This window comes from Eretmochelys imbricata, chromosome 4, assembly GCF_965152235.1.
Source record: "Eretmochelys imbricata isolate rEreImb1 chromosome 4, rEreImb1.hap1, whole genome shotgun sequence".
Lineage (NCBI taxonomy): Eukaryota > Metazoa > Chordata > Testudines > Cheloniidae > Eretmochelys > Eretmochelys imbricata.
In genome coordinates, this window is record NC_135575.1 from 83,471,488 (window position 1) to 83,495,025 (window position 23,538).

A 23,538-nucleotide genomic window follows, 5' to 3' on the forward strand; every position below is an offset into this window, starting at 1 on the left:
CAAACATTTGCAGAGAATAAAAACCTTGTGATTACTTGGCAACTATGGATTCACTCACAAGGTGCAAACCAAAAGTGGCTTGTTCAAGCCCTTCTTCGGCTTATCAAAGTTTCAGTCATTCAACCAAGGAGCATGAATGATACCAGGAGACTAATCAACACAGTGAGTACTCTTCTAATGTACAGTCACAACCAACAGTTTGCAAAAAGAAAAGGAGTACCTGTGGCACCTTAGAGACTAACCAATTTATTTGAGCATAAGCTTTCGTGAGCTACAGCTCACTTCATCGGATGCATACTGTGGAAACTGCAGAAGACATTATATACACAGAGACCATGAAACAATACCTCCTCCCACCCCTCTCTCCTGCTGGTAAACCAACAGTTTGCAGGCTTATTGACAGGATAAAAGTTATCAATATTAAGGCCAGAAGGGATCCTCATGGCCATCTAGTCTGACTTCCAGATGTGTTCACGTAAAACCATTCACAGAATAATTTGGAATAATGAACCTATCAGTTTTTTTTAAATCATTCAATTTGTGAGTAATTCACAAACAGAAAAAAGGGCAAACACAAACACACACCCCTTATGCAGTACCCTCTCAAGAGCACCTGGGAAGCTTTACAAAGTCCTTTATAGTTCAAAGCAGTTTCTAATAAGAATGGGTTCAGTTTCATTTTAAAATGACAGCAGTAAACTTACTAATGGGAATCACACATTAGTCACTGAAAGTACAGGGCCAGATCTTGAGCCCCCATTCCATCTCTTTTGAGCTGCTCCAGCAGCACAAAGCAAGTGGAAAGCCAGCTTAATAGGCCAGAAGGGGATTCGCTCAGAGGAAACCCTGGATGCTGTAGAACTGGCAGAAATGACTCTGTCATCCTCCTTCACAGGCCCCGCATAGGGAGAGTATCTGGGATGCAACCAGGGAGAGTGAGTGGCTGGACCACTGCTGTGCCCCTGAGATCCCCAGCGGGCAGAAAGGCCAGTTGGGGGCAGTTACTAATCAGCATGATTTAGAGTACACTTGAGGCCCTGAGAGCTGAACTGGCCCCCCACCAAGGGTGCCACGGGTGGAAATGCACCCCACAATAGTCCCCGGGTGAAAAGGGAGGCAGGAAAACATGTTCTCAAAAGGAATGAGAAATATTTGTGGAGAGTAGAATTCCCTTAAGGAACAATTTCCAAAACCAGGAAGAATTTCCGGGTTTGCTAGCTGAAGCTTGCAGCAGGGACTATTTCCCCTAACCTGGAGAAGCAATAGCAGAGGGTTTGGGTGGGGTTTTAACAATTAGACCTAGGAATACATTGTAGTTATGGGATAAATAAGTAAGTAATTAGGAAACAAGTGGTATGTTCACAGATAGCAATGCTGAGGAGCCACACAAAAGAGAAGCAAGGGAAAGGATTTTGTCCTGTGAAAAGTGTTTTCTCTGGAAAAGGATTGGAAAAATTAAATAATTTACCTGACTTTATTTATGCTAGTGAGAGGCAGGAGTATTATATAATATGGACTAAAGCTTGCAGGTGTACAAGGCAGAAAATATAACAAGCAAAAAACCAGCCCAACAGCCAAAGGCAGCCTGAAAGAAAGAATTTCACCTTGGCACAATTGACTATGCTAGTGGGTACATCCGGCCAATGAGAACAAATGTGTGCCATTCCCACAAAGGGTGTGGGTTTCCAGGAACATGGGCAGGGCTGGGACAAAATTATTATGAATTATTTACACATCAGTGATGCCTAAAGGCCCCAATCATGATCCAACAAGCGTGTATGCTGCCATACCTAACAAGATCAAGCTGGTAGCAATTACTATGAGCAGGCTGCTCCTGAAAAAAGAAGCAGCGAACAGCCTTGCACAATATGAGGAGACAGCCCCATGGATGATATTGTAACCTGCAATAGAAGGAACTCCCTGGCACCACAAATGTTTTACAGTGCAACTCACCATGCAATGCTACCCAGCTTTCCCCCTCACCCATTATAACAGGATTTGCCTTTGTATAATTTAATATAGACCAACATTAAAAAAAGAATGATGAATGTGATGGAGCAAAATTACTTACATGGTTTATAAAATTTAGTGCAATTTTTTGGCTAATTATGTTCAGGTGATTTTTCAAGTCCTCAGAAAATGACACTTTGCAAAGTTTTGAGGCCTCAAAAGAGTTTTTCCAGGATGGCTTGTGATATCTGCTTAGAGCACAACATTTTCATCTTCCAAAATTTTGTGTATTCAAAATGCTCATGGAGAAGTGCCTCAACAGAAAGCTTGGGCAACTTCAGCTTGTGGGGAGAAGACAGGGAGGGACAGAGCACAACAGTCACACAATCACTGACAATCAGAGCAGGTCAAAACTTTTTGCATGAAAAATTTATTTGTCAAAAAATAGCCTCTCTTCTCAAACAAAACATTTTCAAAAAGAGTTGAAGTTACTGAATTTGTTTTTTTACAGTTTTTTCTACCACACTTTTAAAAAAATCAAAATCATTTTTAAATTATTATCAAAATTTTTCATCTACCAAAAACGTAATTTTCAATAAAAAGAAAAATCCCCTGGATTTTGGTAAATTGAACATGTTGATCATGATTTTGTTAGAAAGTTTGATTAAATATTGTTTAAAAATGGTTAAAATATCATGAAAAGTTTAGTAAAAAATGGGAAATGGGTCCATTTTAAACCCTGCAAAAGAGATACTTCAAAACATTGAAATCTTTCTGAAATCATTTTCCTGTTTTTTGAACAGCTGTATTTGGAATATTACATGCCCAGATGAAATCTTTGTTAATTTTTACACATGCTTTTTAAGGGACCCAACTCTTTGGTACTTAGCATCAGACTTCCAAAAACATACAAGTACAAAAGTTTAGAAATTTCTAGTCAAGATTGTCTACATAGCACAACATAGAGGTGAAATCCTGGCCCTACTAAAGTCAATGGCAAAACTCCCACAGACTTCAATTTTGTCTGTATTTCACCCTCGATTCCCATTCAGTTACAGTTTCAACAATTAAAAATATGATGCCTACAAAAATCACAGTGCAGCCATTTACACCTAGCCAGAGTCAGTCACAGTAGACATGTAATGCTTCCAGTTCATTTGGAGATGTTTTACATCCACTTTGCACAGCTATACGTGAGTCACAAGGCGATGAGGAATCCTTCCTACTCCTTAACAGCCTTGAGACTCCATAATAACCGCAACATAAATGTAAGGTCTTGGGGCCTGATTCTCCACATGATTATACCAGTTTTGCACCAGTGCTACCCCACTGAAATCAGTGGAGGTACAGTCAGGTGAAACTGATGTGACCAAACGGAGAATGAGACCCATTGCCTCTTTTGAGATGCTAACAGGGTCTTTAGACTGAGCAGAAATTGCCAGCATAAAGTATCCTGGGCCAAATTCATAAGTCTTCACTCAGCCCAGTACTCAAAATTCTTCTCTCCTGTTTATCTGAAGGCTTGATCAAGTATTTCAGGATTTGGTGTAGTGTGTGTGTGGGTTGTGCACCGGGGCAAAGATTCTCTGAAGAAACCGCAGCAACTGACTTGCGGTTTAGTTGCAGTCAGAATGGATCCAGAAGTGGATCTCTTGTTTGGACGGGTCCAGGCTGAGATTAATGGTGGGATGGGAATTGTTGAAATCATGGTGGAATTCCTCAAGGGCTTCTTCTCCATGGGGTCCAGATGATGAAGATGTCATCAATGTAGCGCAAGTAGAGTAGGGGCATTAGGGGATGAGAGCTGAGGTAGCTTTGTTCTACATCAGCCATAAAAATGTTGGCATATTGTGGGGCCATGCGGGTACCCATAGCAGTGCCGCTGATTTGAAGGTATACATTGTCCCCAAATGTGAAATAGTTATGGGTGAGGACAAAGTCACATAGTTCAGCCACCAGGTTTGCCGTGATATTATCAGGGATACTGTTCCTGACGGCTTGTAGTCCATCTTTGTGTGGAATGTTGATGTAGAGGGCTTCTGCATCCATAGTGGCCAGGATGGTGTTTTCAGGAAGACCTCCGATGGATTGTAGTTTCCTCAGGAAGTCAGTGGTGTCTCGAAGATAGCTGGGAGTGCTGGTAGCGTAAGGCCTGAGGAGGGAGTCTACACAGCCAGACAATGCTGCTGTCAGGGTGCCAATGCCTGAGATGATGGGGCATCCAGGATTTCCAGGTTTATGGATCTTGGGTAGCAGATAGAATACCCCTGGTTGGGGTTCCAGGGGTGTGTCTGTGAGGATTTGTTCTTGTGCTTTTTCAGGGAGTTTCTTGAGCAAATGGTGAAGTTTCTTTTGATAACCCTCAGTGGGATCAGAGGGTAATGGCTTGTAGAAAGTGGTGTTGGAGAGCTGCCTAGCAGCCTCTTGTTCATATTCCAACCTATTCATGATGACAACAGCACCTCCTTTGTCAACCTTTTTGATTATGTCGTCAGAGTTGTTTCTGAGGCTGTGGATGGCATTGTGTTCTGCACGGCTGAGGTTATGGGGCAAGTGATGCTGCTTTTCCACAATTTCAGCCCATGCATGTCGGCGGAAGCACTCTGTGTAGAAGTCCAGTCTGTTGTTTCATCCTTCAGGAGGAGTCCACCCAGAATCCTTCTTTTTGTAGTCTTGGTAGGAAGGTCTCTGTGGGTTAGTATGTTGTTCAGTGGTGTGTTGGAAATATTCCTTGAGTCGGAGATGTCGAAAACAGGATTCTAGGTCACCACAGAACTGTATCATGTTCGTGCGGGTGGAGGGGCAGAAGGAGAGGCCCCGAGATAGCCCAGCAGAAGAATCTGTCCTAAGAGTATAGTTGGATAGATTAACAATATTGCTGGGTGGGTTAAGGGAACCACTGTTGTGGCCCCTTGTGGCATGTAGTAGTTTAGATAGTTTAGTGTCCTTTTTCTTTTGTAGAGAAGTAAAGTGTGTGTTTAAATTCTATCTGCTATCTTTGAGACACCACTGACTTCCTGAGGAAACTACAATCCATCGGTGATCTTCCAGAAAACACCATCCTAGCCACTATGGATGTAGAAGCCCTCTACACCAACATTCCACACAAAGTTGGACTACAAGCCGTCAGGAACAGTATCCCCGATAATGTCACGGCAAACCTGGTGGCTGAACTTTGTGACTTTGTCCTCACCCATAACTATTTCACATTTGAGGACAATGTATACCTTCAAATCAGCGGCACTGCTATGGGTACCCGCATGGCCCCACAATATGCCAACATTTTTATGGCTGACTTAGAACAACGCTTCCTCAGCTCTCATCCTCTAATGCCCCTACTCTACTTGCACTACATTGATGACATCTTCATCATCTGGACCCATGGAAAAGAAGCCCTTGAGGAATTCCACCATGATTTCAACAATTCCCATCCCACCATCAACCTCAGCCTGGACCAGTCCACACAAGAGATCCACTTTCTGGACACTAAGGTGCTAATAAGCAATGGTCACATAAACACCACCCTATACCGGAAACCTACTGACCGCTATTCCTACCTACATGCCTCCAACTTTCATCCAGACCACAGCACATGATCCATTGTCTACAGCCAAGCTCTACGATACAACCGTATTTGCTCCAACCCCTCAGACAGAGACAAACACCTACAAGATCTCTATCAAGCATTCTTACAACTACAATACCCATCTGCTGAAGTGAAGAAACAGATTGACAGAGCCAGAAGAGTTCCCAGAAGTTACCTACTACAGGACAGGCCCAACAAAGAAAACAACCGAACGCCACTAGCCATCACCTTCAGCCCCCAACTAAAACCTCTCCAGCGCATCATCAAGGATCTACAACCTATCCTGAAGGATGACCCATCACTCTCACAGATCTTGGGAGACAGCCCAGTCCTTGCTTACAGACAGCCCCCCAACCTGAAGCAAATACTCACCAGCAACCACACACCACACAAGAAAAACACTAACCCAGGAACCTATCCTTGCAACAAAGCCCGTTGCCAACTGTGTCCACATATCTATTCAGGGGATACCATCATAGGGCCTAATCACATCAGCCACACTATCAACGGCTCGTTCACCTGCATATCTACCAATGTGATATATGCCATCATGTGCCAGCAATGCCCCTCTGCCATGTACATTGGTCAAACTGGACAGTCTCTACGTAAAAGAATAAATGGACACAAATCAGACATCAAGTACTATAACATTCAAAAACCAGTCAGAGAACACTTCAATCTATTTGGTCCCTCGATTACAGACCTAAAAGTGGCAATTCTTCAACAAAAAAACTTCAAAAACAGACTCCAACAAGAGACTGCTGAATTGGAATTAATTTGCAAACTGGATACAATTAACTTAGGCTTGAATAAAGACTGGGAGTGGATGGGTCATTACACAAAGTGAAACTATTTCCCCCCATGTTTATTTTCCCCCACCCCATACTGTTCCTCAGACATTGTCAACTGCTGGAAATGGCCCACCTTGATTATCACTACAAAAAATTCCCCCACCCCACCCCCGCCGCTCTCCTGCTGGTAATAGTTCACCTTACCTGATCATTCTCTTTACAGTGTGTATGGTAACACCCATTGTTTCATGTTCTCTAGGTCTATAAATCTCCCCACTGTATGTTCCATGAATGCATCCGATGAAGTGAGCTGTAGCTTATGAAAGCTTATGCTCAAATAAATTGGTTAGTCTCTAAGGTGCCACAAGTACTCCTTTTCTTTTTGTGAATACAGACTAACACGGCTGCTACTCTGAAAGCTTTTCTTCTGTTTATACTTTATTATCTTTGACAAACTCTATCTCATGTCCTTTTATAAGCTGAATTTAGTTAAGATATCTATTGTGCTCGGGAATATTTAAGGTAAAAATACATGTTAGCGCAGATGAAGAGCTATACACTTACTGACAGTACTCTTTACCCTCTCTTCACTCAAACCAATCAGTGGAAATTTTGCCTGATTGAGCATAGATAAGGAAAACTGAATCCAGCCAAACATCTGCAAGCAAGACTGATGGCTTGCCCTAAACAAAGGGCACTCCGCCATCTAGTGGCAAAAATGTTTCAAAATTAACAAAACTTGCTTTAAAAAAATCAAATTGAAACGTTTGCACATATAACTCGTTATTGTGGTTCATTTTTCAAAGGTAATTATGGTGAAGCAGAAATATTATATTGGAGCTGGACACAGTATAAAAACCTAGTGAAATGGAATATAAATAGGTAGCCTTGCTGCCAGTACAAGGTGGAAACAGGAACCACACAGCAAGAAAACTGCTACTTGCATTGAATTGAGATGCACAGTCAATTTTTATCTATCAGCCCACATTAATTTTCTGTCCACGGTCATGACTCTTTTTGTAGTGTGGTGCCAGTCCTGTCCCAATGAGAGGATCATGCAGCACATCTTCAGCAAACCAAAGACTAGCCATTTTGTTTTTCATATAAACTTTCCCCTTCCACCATTTTGTTTAGAAGAAGCAGACCATATACCCAATGATAGCGGAATTTAATTTAGAAGCAAATAAGTAGAACTAAAGGAAAAACCATGGTATCCAAGAATGGTCAAATATGATCAAGGGATAATCAACAACAAACCACCTGGTCTAGGTTTTCAATACACTATGAACGGAAAGTGATCATTTCAAGGCAGAGGGCATGTTTGTTTGGCCAAGTTTGGGAGTGATTTTATTTTACGGATTGGAGATTCTGTTACGTTCTGTTAAAGCCTGAACCTGTGAGAAGCCAAGTACCTCACTCACACTGACTTCAGTGGGAACTGAAGGTGATTAGGACCTTGCAGGATCAGGCTTTGTTTTGTCATTTATCAGTTTTAATTGATGTAAGGCACTGAGAGGGCCTGATTCTCTGCTCTATTACACCAATTTTAAAGTGGTTCCACTCCATTGAAAACACCAGGGTTGCACTGGCATAAAACCAATGGAGAGTCAGAGCCAGTTATTTTTTATGTAACACCCCCTTTTTTTAATCTTAAGAAGATTCAAACTGCTCTTTTCACACAACTGTAGTTTGAAGAGAAAAAGGTGACTCAAAAAAACCCCATTATTTCCCTTCCTCCTCAACGCCTTTGGTCATTTCACATGGCCTCACCGACACTGAAATGCCATGTGTTCATGACACGGACACATGCAGTGGCAGGCAATGTGAAAAGCTGAGTGTTAAAGAAACATCCCTATGAAATTAAAACTTGTGTACAACAACTTCATGATCATAAATGAAGGGAACAAAAGAAACTCATTCTTACCTGCTCTCAATTGCTGCTTGAAACTCCTGCTGACTAATGACCTCTCTCTCCAACCTGTCAATTTTTCTGAGAAATACAGAAAAAGGGATCAGACACAATGATGTTCAGAAAACATATTATCCTGCATAGTGAAAACAAGTGAGCCCTAGATTAGTGAAAGGACACAACTATAAGATCATTTTGGCACACATTTCATGACTCAGATAGACAGCCCAATACCATTCCAAGGTTTCTTCTATATTACGTACCTTGTGCGCACCCTGCCCCTTCTTCCACAAGTGTACAAGGCCCTGCCACAGCAGAAGTGGTCTGGCTGCACTGTGCACAAATGGGGTATGACTTGAGGAGTTCATCTTTCCAGGGATTACTTTATGCACAGCTGCTACACAGAGAGCAGACAGTGGGTCAGCTGGCAAATGAAAAAAACCAGCAAATTTGCTGATTCTTGAATCCACTGGTCAGGGAGGGTGCAGGCACCAGGGAGACTACTCCCTATGTGAGGCTGTAAGGGAGAATTCCTACTTCCTTTACCTCAGCTATACATGAAAAGTGGTCACTGCCCTAAATCCTGTCTCCAGCAAAGTTGGACTAGTCTGACTATGCATTTGGGAATTCCTTGAGAGCTGAGGGGCAGTCAGTTATTTTTTGTCAAGGTCCAAATTTCATGGTCAAGGTATAGTCAAGGGTCAGACTCCACAGAAAATAAAAAACAACAATAATGATAATAATAAGTAAATAAAAAGATTTTGGGGTTCAAAAACATCTGGCTGTCCAGGTTTGGCCCGCAGTCTGTCTATTGATTACCCCGGTGTATGGCATATCAGTCGGAAACCTTCAATGACTTGCATCTTAACAGAACGCGCTGACTGAACACACCAGTGAATCATTTAAAAGGCAAACTGGCAAGAGTTGCAGGCTAAACAGTGATTTTAACGGTCTGTCTGTGACTAAAAACAAATCCATCAGCTCCCTCAAGGCAAGGCCTGTACCACAGAGAGTCCCAGTTTCTAGCTGAGCTCCTGCAGTAATAAACACAGGGCCTGGGATCTATTTGTAACTGTGGGCAAATCCCAAGTGACACCACAGCCTCATGCAGCTAAGGAGAGAGTGGGCATAGGTGGTTTTCCAGCACCTTCCTTGACCCTAGGTGCCACCAGCACAAGTTCTAGCAGCTTGAGGGAGTAATGAGCAAAGCTCTTCATAACACAGAGCACTCCAGCCACACACCGTACAGTGGGGGTGCCAGGAGTGGGTGATGCATAGCCAGCTTCCCCAGTTCTATACCACCCAGGGGTTCACCTCCATAAGGAGCATCCTCAACTGGCTATTTAAGCCACCTTTCTGTCATCTTTACCCTGCAGGAGCAGGCAAAGGTGACCAAGTGGGGCTGAGGATCTGGCACTTCAGTTTTGCCTGCTCTCATGGGGACTGAGGGCACCCTGCACTTTGCAGGGTTAGGCCCTATGGGGCAACTCTCACTACGAGGCAGAAAGGTCTACTAGGGGCCCGCAAATGCCTAAAAAATATATGTTTTAATGAAATAAACTAAGAGTGGTCATTTCTTTACAATCAGGCACACTTCTTTGAAAAGGAGGTCGGTGATGATGCCACTTTCTCAATAATATGGATGCTTTTAATGAGATCTTGATTAGCATCTGGAACCCTTGCTAAGGCTCCAGGCCTGCAAAGGGATCTTATCTGTACAGAACCCCACTGCAGAGTCCAACTGATATCAACCTATGCAACAACAATAACCCTGCAGGGGGATCCACACAATTGCACCCCTGCATATTGCAGGATCAGGGCCTAAAACATTGTCTCCTGTAAAAACTCCTTCTCTTTCATTCTAAATTTGTATTTCCAGTGTTCATGGATTCTCTCTATTTTAGCACCTTCAACAGTTCTAGCTCACAATTGGTCATAAAAATAACAAGAAAAAATTTGATCAGACCCTTACTGGAATGTGGCCAAGAGTGAAAGGAAATCAGACTGAAACAAATTTGACAACTTGGCTTCAATTGCAGTCAGAGTGGAAGCTGGGCTGATGCTCCCTTCACGATGAAATCTACAAAAGATGCAATTTAAAAGCAAGGATTAATACAGAAATCACACATACCTTCTCTATTCTATTGATATTCTTGTGCTGCAGCTACAGCTAGTCAAGAGTTTTCTGACAAAATAGTGTTCCACCCAAAAATCCAGATTCAATGGAACTGAAATGCTCGCTGGCTAGCCAGCTCTTAGCTCTGGAAGGTGCCGAGAGAGAATAAACATGGAACAACACAGTGCCATAACTACAGTCACTTTCCAAAGTATAACCACGCTTTCAAAAATAATGTACTAGCCCCCACCTCTCCATACACATTATGGCTAGAAGGTTTGATCTGTGCTATTGTTCAGGAACTGGCTGTGGATATGAATCACTACAAACACACCTTTGGTGTGCTTTACAATAATTCCATTCTACAGTTTACAGGCTACCATTACTAGGACACCATCAGCAACAGACCACCGATGGATGGTCTGTTGGAATGTTATTTCTAGATGTTGGTCTGAGAAGAAGAAGAAGATAAGATACTCCTCTGTGCTCAGGCATTCCTGCACCCCCTGCGGGCTCTCTAAATCATGCTAACACAGAGCTTCTTTTAGTGACACCAAAAGCCTCTGCGGCCTGGTCGGGATGACTGAGGAACAGAAAGCAAGACAACAATTACAAAAGTTATACACGACAATCATGTTTTAAGAGAAAAATATTAAGGCCAAATCCTGGCCTTACTATTATGATGTGCATTCTTAGGTAGGTTAGTGATGATGGCTAAGCAAAGAGCCCTGAAGTCATTATGCTAAAGCAGAGCAAAATAGGATTAGTACAATGGGCTTAAGCCAAACCCCACTGACATCAGAGAGAGTTTTTCCATTTATTTCCATGGGCTTTGGATCAACCCAGGGTGCTCAGCTATGTCCCCTACTGCTGTTCCAAACCAGAGTCACATGCACTTCTCTCAATGCCTGCTGACAGGGTGTGCACCTGTGCAAGGGCTCAGGCTCTGTGCAATGCTCCCATTCTAGTACACCACACCAGCTTAGGGCTATGGAGTGCCTCCAGATATGCCAGCCAACTCCTTCAACTGCTCATGGAAATACGAGGTGTCTTCTGTCCTGCTTCTGCACAGATGCACTAGAGGAGAATAGGGTCACCTGTCCTCTTCCCCCAGCCAGTGCTCCAGCACAACAAGACACATCAGAATTTTGCTCTGAGCAACAGAACATGACAGTATCTTTCTAAGAATTTATACAAACTTCAGATGAATCTGATGCAAGGACCAAAGGCCCAAGTGTTCGTAACCAATGAGAACAGTAATAGTTCCACATGATGATGATAAAAATCCAGAATAAAATCTGAATTAACTTCCTGTGGGTCTCCAATACACCTGGTCTGATTTGTTTATATTTTAGCTTGTAACATCTCTGGGCCACAGGCTGTCTTGCACAGCATCAAGCATATTACTGGTGCTTAGCAAATAACAAAAAACAGTAACGACAGCGTTGGCCACATTATTTTGTTGTAAATACAAAATGGTATTAAAGACATTTTAAAAATATGAAGATTTGAAAAGGAAAATGGTATTGTCTATTTCTGAAAAATAAACTTCATTTCAATGGAGTAAGTATTTCATTAAATAGGATGGTGAAATAATTCATTTACTCACAGTCTGTTACTTTTCTGTTCACATTTTGTTCATGTTCAGCTGAATTTTGTGACAGTCTTTAAAGTTCTTCTGGTACTGAAACTCCCACAGCAGAGGGCAGGAGAACAGCACGCAGGAAGCATGGCTCAGACTGACAAGGGAGTCTCTCCCAAAGACTAAATGGAAGTTTTACTGTTTGTTACCATGGTTATTTCAGGTTACTTATCTTGTCATGGAGGCAGATTCAGTCAGCCCTATCTAGTAGTAGTTATCTCCAGCTTTCCAAACCATGCAAGCTGCGGAAGGCCGTGGCTTATGGCTCTGTACCAAGCCACTTATTCAGGGGAAAAGTCATCCTGTTTCAGAAGGCCAATGTTAAAATAAACTTGTGCTTGCTGGAGAACTGCTCTGGGGAAAATGAGCCTAAGCAAATTTGTGCCTCTCCCACTGTGGTACAATATTCCCTAATGGTCCACATCCCAGTACCCCTATTCCAAATGGGAACCAGGCAGCACACGGACATTTCTACGGGCCCCAGTTCAGAAAAACCTCTAGCCCTCAGTGGTGCCCACGATGAGGGACGTGCATTGTCCTGGTTTAAGGGACGTTTTCTTAAAAACACAAACCAACAAAAACCTTTGCATTGAGACCTTTCCCACTCACCAGAAGGGAGAGGTTCTCTTTTGGGGATGTGGAGGGAGAGGGGAGCCCTGCTGTAATTCCATCTGCCATTTTTCCAGGAGCGTTGTAGGGGGAAGAGGGTAAGGTGTAGGCTTGATGAGCCACTGGATGACAGAAACAATGCTGTCGTCCAGAAATGCAATATTTCAGCCTTTTAACTCTTCCCTGGTTGTCACTGTTAGTCAGGCAAGAAAGCCTCCACTTCACAAAGCACCCCATAAAAATTAGGCGCAGCCTCCACAGATGCAGAGCATAGGAGGCCTGTGGAAATCACAGAGGTGACTTTCAACTGGATACGGGCCGTTAGTTTGCATTATCACTTCTCTCTCTGATCAGAGTCATCGGGCTTACTTCTACCTTGTGAAAATGGGTGCAGCTCTACCAAAGCCATGTAATCAGAGAAAGCAATGATAAATAAGCGATGACTTCATACGAACTTATGCTTGGGATTAGAGAGAATTTTGTGTGTGATCCCTCTGTCACTACGATCCTGGAAGTTCCTTAGAAGATCCAAATAATTGATCCCAGTTTGGCTGTTTTCAAGGCCACATCTTGCCAGGAAAAGGTTAAAATGCTCCTTTTTGAGATGCATGTCAAATTTTTGTAGGATTGACAAGAAGGATTCTTTTCCCACCTTCCAAAAAACAAAACAAAAAAGAAAGAAGTAAATCAGATATCACTCTATTTAAATAAAACTTTAATATGAAGAACATCATTGATGAGCTTTCTCATTACTTATTCTGTTGCATGATCACTGCATTTATTCAGTGTTCAAGGGCCACATTCAGCCACCTTACTCGTAATGGGCAAAAATCCCAGCTCTACTGAAGTCAATGGCAACGTTCATATTGGCTTCCGTGGAGCCAGGGTTTCATCCAATGAACAGTACTTTACTCCATGAGCAGTGCCATTGATAGGAGTTCTCCCCTCCACTGTGGATCTTTTATCCTGCTGCGGATTCAGCCAAGGAAGAATTCCCCCTGGAGTAGGCTTAGCTTAAGGCCTATCTGCAAGCCCCACAATTGATGGCATGTCAGGAATGCATTGAGTAACCTTGTAAATAACTCTCTAGTATTATTTTATTATTTAATAAATCTTCATATAGTTTATTACAGGTCTGGCAACAAGCATTGTCTTTGGTGTGAGATCTAAGGGAAAATGACCTGGGGCAAGTGAGTGACTGGTCCTTTGTGATGAGGAATAACTTGAATATTGTTGTGATTCTTGGTCTTAAAGGCCATCTACCACAGAGATATGCTCCCATGCGTGGCAAGATAGGCCAGAATGACCGAGGGTACTGTCTGGGACCCCGTTTAAGGCTCATAATGTGCCTGAAGAGTTTGCATTTGGTGCAGTTGATTGGTGAAATTGAAGTTCAGAATTCACAACCAATTTGGTGCCCTGGTTTTTAACAGTCTGCCCTGAGTTGATACTCATACTCTTGGGCCACCATTGGGAACTTAATAAAAAGTGTCAAGAAAGAAAGTATAATGAATAGAGATTGCAAACACTTCGGGTTTGTTTGTTTGTTCTTCTCCTTTATATTTTATCAGCCTTGCTAAACTGCTTGCCTTGGTCCTGCTTTTCTAAATGTTTGGAATAAACACTTGCTACTCAAATTGTTAGTGCCTGTTAATATAAATGGGACCATTTTCTTATTAGAAGCATCACATCCACCATAGCTATGGATATAAACATTAACGGATACATTTGCCAGAAATTCGGCAACAAAAGTGGAGATTACTGCTATACTGGTAAACACAAAGGACCAAATAATGCTCTTCTCGCTTATCTAAGTAACCCTACTGAGTAATCCCAGCTGGCTGGTTAGCGTATTGGGGTTTGGATTCAACAGTCCTTGCTTCACATCTCATTACAGCCCACACAATACCTCCAGATCATTTGCTGTGGGTGCTTCCCCACTTAGAACCGATTCACAGATCAAAAAGCATTCTACCTTGCCTGTTTTTTGTGGGTCGTGTTTTTCAAATTCTTCTTTCATGTTTCTAAATCCTTCTCTGAATTTATCTTTCAGCCACCTTTCTATGTCAAGTGAAGCTCTGCGTTCCCACTCTGCTTCCGAGATTTCCCTGCTTTGCCCTTCAGTCGTGATATAGAAAGAAAAGTTTAAACATTATTTATTTAATATTAACAAAAAGAAGATGTTGAGAAAGATAATAGGACTCTAATGCACTGAAACTGTGAGGTATTGAAGGAGTCAAAGGATGGAAAGACAGCAGTAACTCTCCCTGACTTAGTTACGATAAGCCCTACTGATAAGCCTAAGTGGTGAAACAGCCATCTTTCTTCGATCAGTGATGCCTCCTGTTAATTAGGCCACATCTTTCAGGTGTTCCAGGTACTTTTTTTATCCAATTAAAGTTAAAGACATCACTTCTCTGCACCTTGCACAACTCCTTTGATGCTTTCTTTGCAAAGTGTTTCTTGGGTGTAAATTTAACCATGATCAGATTTGCAAATGACACTAAATTTTGAGGGGTAACACACACACAGGAGGACAGAACTAAAAATCTTTCCAACTCACTGCAAAGTGAGATGGAAAGATTAGAGCAGTGGGGGTTGCAGGGAACAAGCAGAGATCTACATCTACAGCAAAATAAGCAACAAAGATACAAGGTGAAGAGAAATAACCATGCAGTTGCACTGGTTGCATTTAAGTGAAGTTATCTTCATCTTGTCTCCAGTAGAGTGAATACGAGGAATCAGGACTGGACAGTTAGGAGGGGAGGTGTCCCATAAAAAGATCTCAAGAAGTGGTGTACAGAATAAAAAAGTTTGATGACACCTGTTCTACAGTGCAAGCCAGCATCAATGCAAGCTTCCCCACACTTCACCACCAATGTGCTTTAACCCTGACCTCGATGGACCACCCTGAGATGTGAGAGAGCAGTTCCTCCTCCACAGCCATTCAGTCTTTAGTCTCCGCTCATTGGGGAATTCAAGGCAGATCCTTCATACACCAAGCCACACATTTGTATGCATCTCTGAAACTGAAGGCAGAGAGCATTAGGCTCCCAATGTCTACCCCTAAGCTAGAAGGCTGGACCCTATGACAGAGACTTACACTACAGGTACTCTCACTGCAGATCTGATTGCTGTATTTGTAATATATTTGCTAATGTACGTGTTACCTGATCAACTGTCAGACCTGTTCATGATGATATAGCCCTCTTGTAAGTGTTGTATAAAGAGAATAAAAGCCTTACAGATATTTGTAACAAAGGTTTTTCTTTAACTCAAGTAGTAGATGCCTATGTTTTTGGAACCAAAAGTCCTGATGATTCTACCCCTGATGTTGCAGACAGGCAATTGAGCAGGTAACCATGGTGTCTGTGCACAGGTAACATCATATAGTGCAGGATATTTAAGTAAACATTGACACAAAGAAGAAAAACTCCTGGAACCTAGGAAAGGCAACCAGTATAATCAACTATAAGTATTCTAAAGACAATACTTGGAGGATCTAAATTGTTCAGTGCTTAGATGCTATTCTGATAAGTACTATAGAAAAACCTCAGAGAGAATGGTGGAGGATGGTGTTAGTAAACAACAAATACGGCGGAAGATTTGTGATGTGGATACTTAGTCCAATAAGAACTGAACTAAAACCACAAAATTCATTTCACAGAGGCTACCAGACAGCCAACAGACAGAGAGTAACTATTTTAAGACTTGACTACTTCTGAGCCAGTTGTCTAGAGGTGTATCCATAACCAATCCCACAAGTAATTCCCTTTCAATGACCGTTTTTTTCTGATTGCCATGAAGGTTACTGAAAGCTATGGATTCAATTACCAGATATATTGTTTGTTTGTTTTTTACCAGAAACTTTAGCATTGTTTGAAGATCCATTTTGGAGCTTAGCTCCTAATTTTTTAAGTAGTATATCTCCTTTCAGAACTCCTGTTCCTTCTGTGTCATATCTGCAAAAAGCAAGAGGAGAAAGCTATTATCAGATTTCGCTCCTTTCTTAGAGAACAGTTCATGTTTCCTCAGCATTTGTCACCTTCCTGTGAACATCGAGCACTGACAAAATGTCAGCAGAGTTAACCCAGTGGACCAGGTTTTCCAACAAACAAACACTGAACAATAGAGAGACGACACTCCCAGCTGTCCCCATAATATTAGATAAAATAGAGGCAGTGGTACCTAGTGGTAAGCACATTAGCCTTCTATTGTAATAGATAAAAGAATAAAATCAATAGGCCGATTCCTGAGTCCTCAACTGCCCCCCAATTCCTCTGCTTCCACTGAGAGCATGAAGCAACAGATGGGCTCTGCACCTCATGTTCAGGAGTCATGATCTGACCTAATACCATATACTTCCAATTATCTGAAACCCTGTTATCCAAACCTCTGCAGTATTACTCACTCCCATGACAGCAGGGCTGCGAAGGGACCCCGGTGTGGTCACAGGGCCAGTGACACCCGATCCTGGCAGGCACAATGTGCAGGGAAGGCTGCAGTCTGGCAAGGCAAAGCAGAGTCCTCGGAAGGGAGGGCAGCACAGGAAGCCGCTGTCATGGGAGTGAGTGAGCGGGTCCACGACTGCAGAGGGCTCCCTGCACTGCCCGTTCGATTATCCAAACTCCCAATTATCTGAATAAAATCTGTGTTCCCCAGGCTATTTGGATAATTGGGAGCATGCTGTTATAATAATACTTGCACTTATATAGGCCCTTCCATCCAAGGATCTCATAGCACTTTACAAACACTGATAATTCTATAAATCAGGTTTATAATGGAAACTACAGTATGAATGATCCTTCCTTGCAGCAGACCTGCTGTTATAACTATATTGAACTACTGAAAATTCATGTGACCAGTATTTCTATGGAAAGCATCATCACACTGCTTTTGCACCAGTTAAGAAACATTGGTGTTTGCCTACTGGATGCACTAACTGGTTACCACATACTGGAGCAGACCCTGTTCTGCAGCTACTTTATGTGTGGAACTCCAAATGGCTTCACTGAGAGTTCTGTATGCAGAGCAGCTGCAGATTAGGGCCCATGAGTGGTCAGTGGAGTCCTCTACCCTGTGCCTGGACTAAGCATCTTCCCTGTGGCTAATATGATAGGAACTAGCTCAATGACAGTGAAAGTGGCAATTTGTATTTCTGACTCTGACCAGCTTCTCTCCATTTACCCTGTCCTCCCTTATCTGGCCCCACACCAGCATCATACACACATACCCTCACAAGTCCACCACCTAACACCAGAGTGGTGCTCTTTATTTTTTAAATGGGAATGAGAATATTATCTAAAACTTGAATCTGATGTTACCTTCTCCAAAGCTTTTCAAACTCCTCATTTCCAATGTGAAAACCTAATTTGTTAAGTATGTTCTTAAACTCAGGCATCAGAATCCTGATGTCATCACCCGGGTTCTTCTGGGGCACCAGATCAGCAATATCCAGGGACCTATTTCCAACAGAAGACAATATGATCCTTGGTACATTTCACCCTTATGAAACTTACCCTAGGCCTGCAACACAGAAATTCCTCATTCTCTTACGAACACAGAATTATAACATTTTGATTTAAAAGAAAAAAAAATTGATCCTGATATGTACTTGGGGGTTTCTCTTAGCAGTGGAAAAGAATCAAGAAGGTAGGTTTGGGTTGGGTTTCTTTTTAAATCCTCAGACAGTGAGTCTTGAGCCCTCTTTATATGGTCCACTTTGTAAAAGGATGCTTCCCCCTCCCTCCTGATCCCATTCTATAGATTTGGATGCTGCCAGGGTCAAGCCTGATAAATCCTGAACCTTTTACCAATGAGAGCATTTAACATTAGAAGAAACATATCAAGGGATGTGGTAAATTCTCCATCACTTGGAATCTTTAAATCAAGATCGGGTGACTTTCAAAAAGTTATACTCTAGTTCAGCCACAAATGGTTGGGATTGATGCAGGAATCACTAGGGGAAGTTTCTGGGATCAGGGTTACACAGGAGGTCAGACTAGATGATCACAATGGTCCCTTCTAGCCATAAAATCTATGATTGCTGCAGAAGCGCTTATACCTTTGTTTTGCTTTTTCTTTTAGTTGTGCATGCACCTGTGATGCAGTCATCATGACTCCGCCCCCCTGTCTGTGGTTGATGGGATCAAGCCAGGCTGGAGCCCCAGAAGTAGCAGGATCGCGAATTGCTGCATATAACTCTTCAAACTTGATAATGGCTTTGTCCTGTAGCTTAAGCCTGTTACAATGCAGGGTTGTGAATGTTTGTTTTTAGTTTGCTTTCTCTCCAGTGACATAAAAGAGACAGATCACATACTAATGGAGGAGCAGACCAAACAAACCAAACTTCTTCCTTTCAACGCTTCTTTCTTCCACTACCTCAGCTCACATACAGAGGAGAAAGCCATTCAGTGGCAATGACATATATATTAATACTTGCATTAAATGCACTAAAATTAGTTGGTATTAACTCCATTAACATTCAACTAGTGATTGACTATGGCTGGGCTGCATGCACCACAACAGTGGAGCCCGGTGACATCTCAAAGTTGGCTGGCAAAAGATCATATTGTATATGATTCAAAACTGCAGATGCAGAGCCTATCCAGCCTAGCTTGAGGAGTTCCCACTGCCCTATGATTAAATGCATCACCACTACCGCCAGAGTAAGATTTTATTCTTTGACAGTTTTCTTCAAGTTGCAGCTAAGCCCCAGGTTGCCAGGCAGCAAGCACATCCCAACTGCCACCCAGCAGCTGTAATCAGCTTGCCCTCCCCTGCACAAGTCACAGGAAGTCCCACCTCAAGGGGTTCAGCAGACAGTAGCCTCATGGTGCCTGATTGGCTCCCTCCCTTACACAAACCCAGGAGGCATTCAAGGAAGTGTCCAGGCAATAATGTGGATCATTAGCTGCCATGTCCACACTGCATTCTCTGTTCCTTATCTCCTGGTATTGACCTTGGCTTCGACCTCAACTACCACTCATACCCCAGAACACCCACACAGATTCTGATATTAGGTATTGACCTTTGGCCTAATCCTCATTCAGTCTCTGGCTCTGCCCATCAGCCTGATTATTGACCCTGATACTGACTCTGAATCCTGGTGGTTATTCCTGCCTAGTGAGCTCATGCACTAGTCTCATCTACCTTTGCACAGAATCCTGACACACTCTTTCTTCTGTGCAGTTTGTAACAAGAATGATCATCTATAGTAGACGTAAAAGAACAGCCTTAAGACAAATGCTGTTAGACTACCATGATCTGATCCTTCATGAATAATAACTCCATATAGCTTTAAACCGGGGTGAGGAAAATTCAACTTGATGTGGCCCACCCAAGAAGAATTCTGAATGCTGCTGTTGCTACTACATCTACACTTACTTTTAAAGAGGAGATATTTACTAGGGACTAGGTGTCTGATCCAACAGCAATAAAAGACTCCAACTGCCTTCAGTGCGGGGGCCTCAAGCACTATGTTCTTCAGTGCCCTATTTTACAATATTCAGTTAAAAACTCCTGTAAGAAGGCATTTCAATCCAGTCTGCCACTGTACACTTTTAATATGGCTTTTTGATCAGTTAAACAAAAATAAGTTATCTAATTTGATTGTGCATGTCTTAATCTGCCTTTTCCCTGAAAAATATAGAGAAGTCATATTGCATTATACTGTGCTTAAATAATGCAAACTTAAATATTTTAAATGGAGCTACTCAAATAATGAAAACGTAATGTAATAATGTATTTGTGGATCATTTATACACTTGTTGATAGCGGGGGTGGAGGGAATGATCAATCAACCATTAACCCCCATTATTTGTTCAGTTCTAATTGCAAGTAAACCTGAAATTACATCCACAGTGAAGCAGACATTACAGTGCTATGCGGTATGCACAGATGTGAATGGATGTAAGACAAGGGAATTCACACACAGTGCCTGCAATTGTTAATATAATACACAAATATTATTTCTCAGTAACTATGTAATGAACTTATTTCACTAGTGCAATGCAGGTTATTTGCCTGCATACAAAGCTATGACTCAGTGAAAGGATTATATTACTGTCATAAATCACTTCAGGGTCCCTAACCAATTTATGAATGGCGCAAAACAAAAGAATAAAATGAGATTCGAAAAGATAACTGTGATGAAGCTCACATAGCGAGGAATAATGTGAAACAAAAATCATAGGCTGGGGAATTATGGGCCATGCAGTAAAAATATAGAGAAGGCTGTGAAGGTTATTGCGGGTAATACATTGAAGAGGAGCCAAAACTGTGATGAAGTCATTAAAAAGGAAACAATAGCAGGAATAATTCAAGCAAATTATTGAGGAAATTATTCCACTTTACTTCATGCTTATTAGGCTTCCAGCTGAATTACTGCTCTCAGTTTGGCATATCATTTTTTGTAAAGAAAAATCAATTGAGAAGAGTAAAGAAGATGTTTAGAAAATAAGATCCAGGAGAAAATATTAAGAAAACTGAAGGATAAATCCAACTCAGTTTTCTCACACCCTGAGGGTATTTTAGCTGCCAGAATATGAGAAGGGATGTTATGAAAGGGAGAGGGATCCATTATTCTTATTACCAATGAAGATAAATCAAAAAGTAATGGTCAGAAGGGAAAAATATAAGTAACTTATTAACTTTACAGGCTGCACTTATACCAGTTTTGCCCCCGTGTTATGCCACTGGTTTAAAAGGAGCTATTTACATGATTTACATCAGCGTAAGAGAGAGGACAGTAGCTCCACAACTCTTAGAACAGTTAGGTGATTGAACAAGATGCCAAGATTGCTTATAGAATCATCATCACTGGAAGTATTGAAAGCTCAACTTGACACCCATCCATCACAGGTAGCATAGAAATAATAAAATCCAACTTTCACGGAGATGGACAGATGACCAACCCAAAGGATTGTCCCTTTCAACCCAAAGGATTGTATGAAGAATGAGTTGCAGGATTGGCATCAGGAAATCTACCTTTAATAATTTTGCTTTTTAAATACAAAACTGCACTCTCCCTCTTATAGTACAATATTTTTCAGACCATGTGATTTAGAAAAATGCATCTGTGCTTTATAGTCACATCATTATATTGTTTCCAGATTGAAAATACTATGCTGGCAAGTGAAAGATGAATTTCTTGAGTAAGGAAGAAAATTGAGAGAAGGGGGCTACTGCAGTAAAGCCAGGTCTGATATAGTCAAAATGGAAAATTTGCTCATATTTATATTATAGGTTATGAACAGTGGAAATCTTTTGCCACCTTCTTTAGCTTTTATCTGATCACATACCTTAGAAGAAGTTGCTGATACTGCTTGAAGCTGATACACCTTCCAAGAAATTTGATCAGCATCATTAGTAGCACATCTCTATGAATGAATAAAAGTAAGAAATATATTGATCCAGTACACCTTCATACATTGATAAAAGCCAAAAGGGGGGTGGGGGGGGAGAGGGAATTGGGAGGAAATATAAAGTATTTCATGGTACTAAATATATGGAAAAAGACCACTGGCTTTGTTTCATACCTTTAGTGATACACATGCAAGTGTCAAAGTTAAGTAACAGATCCCGGACAATGCAATCTCCTGTGTGAGGCACATACCTATTGACCTGCCCCTTGCCCTCAGGGTCATTGTTTTTGAACAGTTGTCTCATAGTAAAATAGCCTCCAGATCTCATTTTTTCATGCAAAATGTGCTCCAGCTTAAAAAAAAAATAAATTTGATACACATTCAATAGCAAATATACAAAAAACACACACCTCTAATATGTACTTTTAACTCAATTTTTTTTCCTTAAAGCACAAGAAGAGGATGTCGACTGTCACTGACAAGATGATAAGAAATCAAAAATGAATAAATGTTCCACAATGAAATGATGTACCTTTAATAACCACCTGGAGGTGGGGGGAGGAGGGGGAGAGTACTTTCGGTAGAGTCTTGAGCAGGAAAAGAAAAATTTACATTTTTTTCTACTCACCTTGTAATATAGGCTTTCATGTACTGTTGCGCGGCTGAATTGAGTGAACCTTATTGGCATTGCCAAAATAAATATGATCTTTGCTTTCTGTGTTATCATTAAGCCACGTGTTGCCAGGTTACATTCCGAGAAAACTATGAGCCCAGTCCTGAAACCTTTACTCAGTCTGTATTCAGAAAAAGTTTCCATTGTCTTCAATGGGAGTTTCCCCCCACAAACAACAACATCATGAGGATGCCATTCAACATAGGTAAATTTGTTCTGAAATAATGGTGAAGGAGTGTGTACAATGTTTTAGAATTCAATTAATACTTATGGAGGATATTACTAGGTAACTGAATTATACAAACTTATGCTGACAGTTATTTTCTGTTTGACAGAGAGCTTCTAAAAATCATATATTTTTAAAGGACTGGGGCTAGAATTTCCTGTGGAAAATATTAAAATTGAACACTGTAATATAAGTTAAGTTAGGTTATAACTATACGTCCTATCACCATGCTTGGCTTTCATGGCAAAAGGAGAAGATGTATGTGTACCACCTTCAAGCCAATTCACAGGGCTTGCTGACAGATGCCATATTGGTACCAAGAAAGGTTTCAGAGTCAAATTTTATTCTTCCCATTTATTTACATGGACTGTATTTGATTAAAATCATACCTCATCAGCTTCAATACTGAGCTGTCCCCCAGGCTGAGACAGTAAACTGGTCCTGCTGCTAGCAAAACTTGCTCTGCTTACTGCTGAGTTTCCAATGTCAGCTTGTTGGCCTGGGTCATTAAAAAAAATCAACTTTCAGAAACTATGAACAATGTATACCGGTAAAGATAGCTAGTAGACAGGGCACAGAATTCAGTCACAGAGGAACCACCAGATCATCTAGTCTGACCTCCTGTATATCACAGGCCACCAATAGCACCAAGCACTCGCACATTAAACCCA

General features: G+C 41.6%; 1 protein-coding gene across 1 annotated transcript in view; it reads right to left on the reverse strand.

Moving 5' to 3' along the window:
* LOC144264399 (EF-hand calcium-binding domain-containing protein 6-like) overlaps window positions 1-22,785 on the reverse strand; it is an 80,654-nt gene extending 57,869 nt beyond the window's left edge. Inside the window, exons 1-8 of the mRNA XM_077816161.1 lie at window positions 22,597-22,785; window positions 22,220-22,320; window positions 21,906-21,983; window positions 17,928-18,065; window positions 16,465-16,565; window positions 14,513-14,721; window positions 13,059-13,255; window positions 8,252-8,317 (exon numbers count right to left, since the gene is read on the reverse strand). Coding sequence (XP_077672287.1) covers window positions 8,252-8,317; window positions 13,059-13,255; window positions 14,513-14,721; window positions 16,465-16,565; window positions 17,928-18,065; window positions 21,906-21,983; window positions 22,220-22,320; window positions 22,597-22,785 — 1,079 coding nt within the window. The remainder of the gene's footprint in view (window positions 1-8,251; window positions 8,318-13,058; window positions 13,256-14,512; window positions 14,722-16,464; window positions 16,566-17,927; window positions 18,066-21,905; window positions 21,984-22,219; window positions 22,321-22,596) is intronic.
* Window positions 22,786-23,538: the final 753 nt, after the last annotated feature.